This window comes from Pelobates fuscus, chromosome 10, assembly GCF_036172605.1.
Source record: "Pelobates fuscus isolate aPelFus1 chromosome 10, aPelFus1.pri, whole genome shotgun sequence".
Taxonomy (NCBI): Eukaryota; Metazoa; Chordata; class Amphibia; order Anura; family Pelobatidae; genus Pelobates; species Pelobates fuscus.
This window is the reverse complement of record NC_086326.1, coordinates 39,118,650-39,127,358: the sequence shown is the minus strand read 5'-3', so window position 1 is coordinate 39,127,358 and position 8,709 is coordinate 39,118,650. Positions and strand designations below refer to the sequence as shown.

Sequence of the window (8,709 nt, the reverse complement as noted above, 5' to 3'; positions counted from 1 at the left end):
ACAGAAGTTTAAAAGTCTTTTATCAAAGTCTATTAAAAAGGAAAATAGAAAAAGTAGATTAACCCCTTAAGGACACATGACATGTGTGACATGTCATGATTCCCTTTTATTCCATAAGTTTGGTCCTTAAGGTGTTAAAGGTTATACAATAGCAGTGAGCAGATCACAAGATGATACCATGTGACCAACTTTAATTAAAAACTTATGAAATACAGGGAAGGGGACTGGCACAGTTCCATCCATGGTCATCTAAGGGGGATATAAACATGATTAATGTGGGTGGTTGATGTCCACCCTAGCCCCAAACCATGGATTAAACAGGAGGGGGGATGACTACTGTTCCCCCCAGTCCACCACCAATGTAGAAAAACAACATTTTAATGCAGATCAGGGACATGTAAAGCAAGCTCATGTTTTTTAGAAATAAACATTTCCTAGTCATTATATATGTGCAAATGTATAGGAGTCAATGCAGATATAAAATTGATACCACTTATGGGACTAATGGTCTGGTAAAATATTTGTTCAGTGCAGTGTTACAATATTCATCTTGATGTTACACATAGATAAAAATGTTCTCCAAGTAGAGATTAGAAATTGGGTAAAGTTGGCCCAGTAGACAAGTAATGTGCTGTATCTATCCAGATACTACAGATAGCACCCCTCCAAAAAGGAGTAAAGCTGTTCTGACCTATCTGAAGTATTAAACAAGTAGGGTAAAGCTTTTTCTTCTTCTCTTAAGTATTTAACAGCAATTAATCCCCAACAATCTCCATTCCATTTTGGAAAATCTGAAATATCCTGCTAGATGGTACAAACTCTATATTTTTTATTTTCCTTTTTAGTTTGTTTTAATAGAAAAGATTAAGTAGACAAAAAAAGCACAAGCAGAACATATTGACTTTTTTTTGAAAAAGTTTAAATTCAAGGTTATTGATAATAAGGCACTTACTTATAATTCTGGTACACATTAACCAGATTGTGCAGTAGTTACATAATATGATAACATTCTGTGGGGGCAGGCGTAACTCTGGTTAAAAATATATAAATACTTACTTAATTTTACCCAAAAAAAACCCACAGGCATACCTCCAGCATGAAGCTTCTTCTGATCTGTGTGCTCCTTGGAGCTGCTGGTAACAATTATTATTAGTAGTAGTAGTACTTTCCTTGTTAATTGAAAAATTATTTAATATTATATAGTAATATAATAATATAATAATATTGTGACATATTTTTAACCAATTTCTCCACCACAATAGTTTGGACTTGTTTAACTCATACTATGGAGCTGCAGACATGTTTAACCCCTTAGGGACACATGACGTGTGTCATGTCATGATTCCCTTTTATTCCAGAAGTTTGGTCCTTAAGGGGTTAAAGGGACACTATAGTCACCAAAACAACTTTAGCTTAATGAGACAGTTTTGGTGTATGCTCCTACAGTCTCAATGCTCAATTATCTGCCATTCAGGAGTTAAATTACTTTATTTATTAACCCTAGTCACACCTCACTGCATGTGACTTGCACAGCCTTCCTAAACACTTCCTGTAAACAGTCAGCTAATGTTTATTCTTCCTTTATTGCAAGTTCTGTTTAATTTAGATTTTCTTATTCCCTGCTATATTAATAGCTTGATAGACCCTACAAGAGTCTCCTATGTGTGATTAAAGTTCAATTTACAGAGCAAGAGATAAAATAGTTTAAGGTAAATTACATCTGATTGAAAGTGAAACCAGTTTTTTTTCATGCAGGCTCTATCAATCATAGCCAGGGGAGGTGTGGCAAGGGCTGCATAAACAGAAACAAAGTGATTTAACTCCTAAATGGCAGTGAAATGAGAAGTGAAACCTGAGAGGCATGATCTATACACTATAACTGCTTCATTAAGCTAAAGTAGTTTAGACTATAGTGTTGCTTTCATTTTTTCAATTTCTGGACTTTTAGGTCATGACTATTAATTTTTCCATCATTTTCTTATTGTAAATATGCTCCATGTTGCATGAGTTTTCTCTGCAGACCAGCTGTATGGATCTACTTTCAATAAAACACAGTTTATAGTATTTTGTTTCAACTTTACGATAAGTTTGCTTTTGTGTTGCCTATGACATCACAACTTTATAACAACTAATAATGTGCTTAAAATAAAAAAAAGCAAAAAATAAAAACCTAAGTAAAGACATAATAAAAATACCCACTATTACCATAAACACATTTATATTTGAAAGGAAATATTAAAGATTCTTTACATGTTATATTATTTTTTTAATTAAGTCTAATGTTTCCTATCTTTCAATGTTGCAATTATTATAAAATAAAAAAATATAAGTACTTTTCATTGAGCCATATGAATGTCACCATAAAATATGTAATTCACAATAAGACATGCAATATTTGTAGTTGACTAAAACATAGCAGCAAGCCTAACAACTCATGATTAAAGTGACACAAAAATGTTCTTCTTCTGCCCACAGCTGCATTTGAGGATGATGATGATAAGATTGTAGGAGGTTACACCTGCACCAAGAACTCCGTCCCATACATCGTATCCCTCAACTCTGGCTACCACTTCTGCGGAGGTACCCTGGTTACTAGCCTGTGGGTGGTGTCTGCTGCCCATTGCTACAAAGCGTAAGTTTCATATCTTTCACTTAATTTTGATGTAGAGGAATGAAATTACAAAATAAATTTTTTGTAGAAATGTATAAATTAGTCCATATTCTGAAAGATTTAAATTCGACCAATGTGTTGACTTTCTCTTAAAAAATGTCCTATGTTTCCCTCATGCAGGAGTGTTCAGGTCAGATTGGGAGAGCACAACATCGATGTAAGTGAGGGCACTGAGCAGTTCATTAACTCTGCCAAGGTCATCAGACACCCCAGCTACAACTCCAGGACCACCGACAACGACATCATGTTGATCAAACTTGCTAGTGCTGCCACCCTCAACAGCTATGTGAAGACTGTGTCTCTGCCCTCTGGCTGTGCTGCTGCTGGAACCAGCTGTCTGATTTCTGGCTGGGGAAACACACTCAGCAGTGGAAGTAAGTTTTTATTAGATATGGTTTGGAATGTAGCATACCGAAACAAATTAATGCTTAGAGTAAAAAAAAAAAATAAGGGCTTATATCTTAACATTTCTTACTTTACATTTATATTTATATTTTTAAAGAAAATGATTGAATACTGATAAACACACTCAAATCAGGTGAAAGAAAATATCAGTAATTTTGAATACATATCTTATTATATCATTGTATATTGTTAATGGAACACTCCAATGGAAAAAAACTAAATTCCTTTATATTGGGCAAAGTGTTCTTTTAACCTTATTAAAGACACTTGCACCCCAAAACTAAAAATAATGACATATTTATGAATAGGCAAAGATGAATATGCAGTTAACCCTCAAAGCACTTGAGCAAGTTGAGGTGTCTAAAGTATACCTTTAAGATTAGTAACAGAATATAATAACTGAAATATTTTACATCTACTCCCTGCAACTATAACTTTGTTTTTCTCTTCTCGCATTCGGTGATTGGAGTTACCAAGATGCATCGTGACATAAATAGAAGAAAGAGAACATCATAATATTACATCTAAATTTCAAGATTAGGAAAATGAAGGCTAAGATTGATAGTTTTTCCCCAAACAAAAAAGGTTTTAAACAATTGACATATATTGAGTGGAAACCAATCTCTCCATTTTATACTGCTAAAAATAATATGAATAGGGTGAAATTAATAAAACTCTCAAATGGTCATATTTGTTGAGTAGAGCTGGTGAGATGGCATTTAGAAATCACAACGTTGGGGAATTATCATCTAAAATTTAAAAGACTCTAAATTCTGTTATTTATGCTATATATTCAGTATACAATAGGATTACAATATAATAGCTAAATGGTAGAACAATCTCTTTTATTACCCGCAAGAACTAGCTAATAGTTCATATACAGAAAGTGGTAAGTGACTGTTTGATTACATACTGGTCTTTCCATTTTGTCATTTTCAGCAAAGGTTGGTATAATGTGACAGCCAAATAGTGAATTAATAGGTTGATTGAGATTCTGGGTAAAGGAAGAATCATATAAATAGTATATATATGTAACGTTTTTAGTTCAGTACCAAATGGGGATAATATACTCCAATGAACTTATAAAGAGTGTGCACATGTAACAACTTGTAATTTTATTCCATTTTATTTCAGCCAATTACCCAAGTCTCCTGCAGTGTCTGAATGCACCCATCTTGACAAGTGCTCAGTGTAGCAGTGCCTACCCAGGACAGATCACCTCTAACATGATCTGTGTTGGCTATGTTGAAGGCGGCAAGGATTCCTGCCAGGTAATGTATCTGACAATCGCTTTTTGATTTAAAATGTACAGTGGGGAAATTAAATATATCTCAAAATCCATGACTCTATCATTAAAGCTCATATACATGAATGTATATATCAACTATATATTTTTTAATATTTTACATTCTCTCTCCTTCCCACAGGGTGATTCTGGTGGCCCCGTGGTCTGCAACGGTCAGCTCCAGGGTATTGTGTCCTGGGGATATGGCTGTGCTTTGAGGAACTACCCCGGAGTCTACGCCAGGGTCTGCAACTACAACTCCTGGATCCAGAGCACCTTTGCTTCAAACTAAAACTGTTTCTTAAATGTTCTAAGACTTTAATAAATGTGTTAACTTCCTAACTCGTCCATGCATCATCATCATTTATGTATTAGAAAAAATACTGTATTAGTTAGAACATATTTTGGTTGCATAATAATGTATGAATGTAGAGAATGGTCTGTTGATTATTATATTTAATCTCCATTATATCTACATTTGAGCCACTGTTTGAATAATTACATATTCTCTGTCACAGGCTCAGGAGAGAGAATTCTCCCTTTATATTGCCAGAGGTGTTTGGCAATAATGTTACTTAATTCCAAAAAAATATATTATAATTATAATTCAACTATGATATATAAAAAAAAAGCTTATTTTACTTTCATGTCCTGGAGAGTAGGTTAAAATTAAAAAAATAAAACATTCATGATGACATTATGTAACACAACAATAAAAAACAATGCTTGCGGTTACTATTTGCTTTAAGATAAAGATAAATGCTTTTAGAGACTTCAGACTGAAAGCACCTATTTTCCTAAACATTATGTCACATTTGAGAAGCTTTGTAGGAGAAGGGTCCATTAATAGTAAGGGACATAAAGGAGACAACCATAGCGGCATACTGGAATAAGGATATTTCTCTGAAAGGGAGCTTTCCAGTAATATTGTTTTAAAGAGGAAGGCCAGGACAACCATCGGCCAAACTGGGCAATTCCCAGTGGGACACAATGACCATGGGCTTAAACCAACTGATCAAATTGTCTTCCTAGGTGACCACTTCAGGGTTGGGAATTGTCTGAGCGACGGCTCTTAGTGTGATCTCCCTCACCAGCCAACCCTTTTTGATTCCAAGGGGTAGAAGAGAGCTTGCAGTCTGCACCTTCTAAGGGTGCAGATCACTTGCATTGATCCCATGATCATTGAAATGGAATACCATGGCAACACCCCAATGGAATGAGCAATATGAATAGTTAGCAACTACCAGAGGTAAAATTTTAAAAGTAAGCCCTGTGATCAAACTCCCATTACCCTTGGGAAGCATCAATGACTATAGGTCACACCAGCTATAATACATTGAATAAAAAGCAAAGAAAAAAGTTACTTGTACATTATCCCAATTCCCTATGCACATTTAAATAACTGGAGTTTTTGTTAGTATTACTTAATGGCCATTCTAGTGTAAGTTCACCTGGGCAAAACCACTTAGGTGAGTCCTACTGTCAGGATTCTAACATGACAACCAAAAGATTGTTTTATTTATTCTGTTTTATTTTCATATATACCAGTTTTTCACCACTAGTGGCCTCCCTAGCCACTAGTCTATCAAAGGTTTATCTTACCTGCATAGCATGAGCATCCAAAATCTGCTATAAAAGGCCACACTCTGCTGCACAAGTGGCCTTCACAATGATAGAAGCGTTGTTCTGAAGCTGACATGACTTCTGATCCTGGCTCATACTGCGAACACCTATTCAACTTTGAATACATTTGACCCATCCTGAATTATCCAGCCAATCTACATTGTTTCCAGTTTGCTCTTTCCCAAGGAGCTTGGTAACAAAACCTGGTCATTACTTTGTTGCAACCCTACTTTACAACAACCAGAATCATCAATACCAACCTGTTTTATTTCATTTTGGACTCTATTACCTTTCTACTTTGTTGCAAACCTACCTTACAACTACCCAATTCAACACAAGCAACCTAAATAATACAATATTTTCCTCATTTGCATCTATCATGATTAACCCTGCTACAACTATCTAATTATTGCATTACAGCCTCCAACCAAAAGAGACGGATCAACTAAAAGTCTAACTACCTGAATTTGCTAAACCTTCATATGTTTGTTTCTGTCTTTATTATATTATGTTTGCCAGTAACCTATAATTTCTCTCATAGGTTTTCCCTCTCTTGATTTACCTGTTACCTGATAACTTGCTTGGGGCATATTGTTTAACTCTTATTTCTTTTCTTTCCTTATACTGCCTATAATTCCGCTTATAGGTTCTCCTTCTTCCCTCTAGCCTATAATTCCATTTATAGGTTCTCATCTACCTTCTGTCTATAATCTCATTTATAAAATAACCTGTCTGGGGCTTATTGTCTAAACCACTATTTCTGTAATCTTCCATTATACTTACCTGTAATCCCGTTTTTATAGGATCTGCTTCCTACTTTGTCTATATTATTTCCATTTACCTTTAAGTCCTACTTCACTTATTATTTCAAGTCAAAAACATGTCAATGAATTCCAATAAAGAACATGAAGTCAACCACGGTATAAGTCTCTTGTCTGCCCTGATCAGAACCATGACACCTACACTAAAAATTCACTAAAATTTCTACTGAGACAGAGAGGGGTATTTTTCTAAACCCCTACACACTTATTAACTCTTAATAGGGAACACATAGGGCAGGCAATAGCACTGTTACATTGCTGTGCAATACTAAAGCAAATGCAAACACACATAATTAAGCCATGCTATTCCTGGGCTGCAGCAATTTCTATAGTACACATCAGCCCTGTTAAGACACAATTAAAAAAAAATACAAAAAAGTTACTTGTGCATTATCCCAAATCCCTATGCACATATAAATAACTGGAGGTTTTTTAGTATCACTGCAACAGCGTAAGGTGGCAGGTGAGCTTACACTTGTGCTCTCTATTAAGGGTTAATAAGTGTGTAGGTGTTTTGAAAAATATCCCTCTTTGTCTCATTAGATATTTTACTATTTAGCTGAAAGCAGCAAGGTGAATTGTTAGTGTAGGACTACCTAAGAGGTTTTTCCTTGATGTGGCAGGTGAGTTTACACTTGTTTAGCCATTGGAGCAAAAACCACAGGTACAGACCACATAATACACACAGGGACCACCAGGGATAAGTATTCGGCCTTCATTGTCCCAAAGGAATGCTATTACTAAGAATTATTGTCTCTTTGGTATATTTCACAAGGCTGTATCTTCCATGTGGATGGCAATAAAGATTGTCATAGTGTTCAGCCAGGATTTGGAGAACATAGATTATATATCTTTTTTTCATTAAAATACTTCCTTTTTAATCAAAAAAGGAAAATAAAAACCCACGTGACTGAGCTGACGGTTCACGTTATTGCTGTGTTGGTACAAAAGTATTTCAAAGAATTATGACTGTAAGAAAATGTTTTTTTATTTGTCAATGTTTAAAATCAGGATAAAGCAACACAGGTGAAGTGATTAGTGAGCAAATCTCACAATGCTCCTGTGTAGAGCGTGTCTACAGATTACTGTTTATATACCCTGACTATACATACTGTACAAAAAGGCTCAGGATGGTCCTTCACCAGCCATGGTTTAACCAAATGTTTTCAATAGGAGAGAGACAAGAATGGTAAATGAAGTAAACTACATAACAGTACAATTTTGTAAAACTAGGCTTAGGTTTATTCTTGTGGAAGTATCGTGAAGACAGATATCGCTCTTAAATTTATTGAACACTTCTTTTCGATCTCAAACTCAATAAGTCCATGATTTCCATTTCTATCACTATGGGGATTAAAAACAAATAATAAAAAAAAGAAATGTATTGGGTTCACAAAAAGAAAACGCATGTAAGTAAAAAAAAATAACTGAAAGGGCTACAAGATAAAGAAAAAGAGAGTTTAAATGTATATAAAAGGGGGAAGGCTAAGGCATCAGAAAAGAGATATAGTTTTGAGAAAAGCATCTAGCTTGTCTTTGTCTGTTTGTATCATTTCCTTTCTATGCCATTTACATTACTTGTGCAACATGTTTTGTTATGGTATTTATAGGAACTTAACACACTGTACCATAGGACATATTCACAAAAAGGGCACTCCAGGTAATTTTCAATATTCTTCCATATGAGCCATGAAAGTGATATAAAATGAAAGTTGGACCTCATTTATAAAATGATGTGGCAGCTGTTGTGAGCATTTATTGTTTCTTACGTATAAATTAAAACACAATAAGTTACACAAGTAACTTTCATCTCTCTCTCACCTCACTTATTGTCTCTTAACAGTATATTCAACGCTATTAATCCACTGACACATGTGCATGTTTTGTCCTTCCATTTTCCTTCC

The 8,709-nt window shown here is 34.8% G+C and overlaps 1 protein-coding gene across 1 annotated transcript; it reads left to right on the top strand.

Annotated features, from left to right (window-relative positions):
• The first annotated feature begins 1,060 nt into the window (after nucleotides 1-1,060).
• On the top strand, nucleotides 1,061-4,665 carry LOC134575331 (trypsin-like). Its single transcript, XM_063434609.1, has 5 exons — nucleotides 1,061-1,136; nucleotides 2,476-2,632; nucleotides 2,792-3,045; nucleotides 4,211-4,347; nucleotides 4,504-4,665. Exons 1-5 carry the CDS (start codon nucleotides 1,097-1,099, stop codon nucleotides 4,651-4,653), a joined length of 738 nt encoding a protein of 245 aa, XP_063290679.1. The 5' UTR covers nucleotides 1,061-1,096; the 3' UTR covers nucleotides 4,654-4,665.
• The last annotated feature ends 4,044 nt before the right edge of the window (nucleotides 4,666-8,709 follow it).

Excerpts from the sequence above, each read along its gene's own strand:
- LOC134575331 (XM_063434609.1), top strand. The coding sequence starts at position 1,097 with ATGAAGCTTCTTCTGATCTGTGTGCTCCTTGGAGCTGCTG. Across the intron at positions 1,137-2,475 it reads TGTGCTCCTTGGAGCTGCTG|CTGCATTTGAGGATGATGAT; the intron begins GTAACAATTATT and ends TTCTGCCCACAG. Across the intron at positions 4,348-4,503 it reads GCGGCAAGGATTCCTGCCAG|GGTGATTCTGGTGGCCCCGT; the intron begins GTAATGTATCTG and ends TCCTTCCCACAG.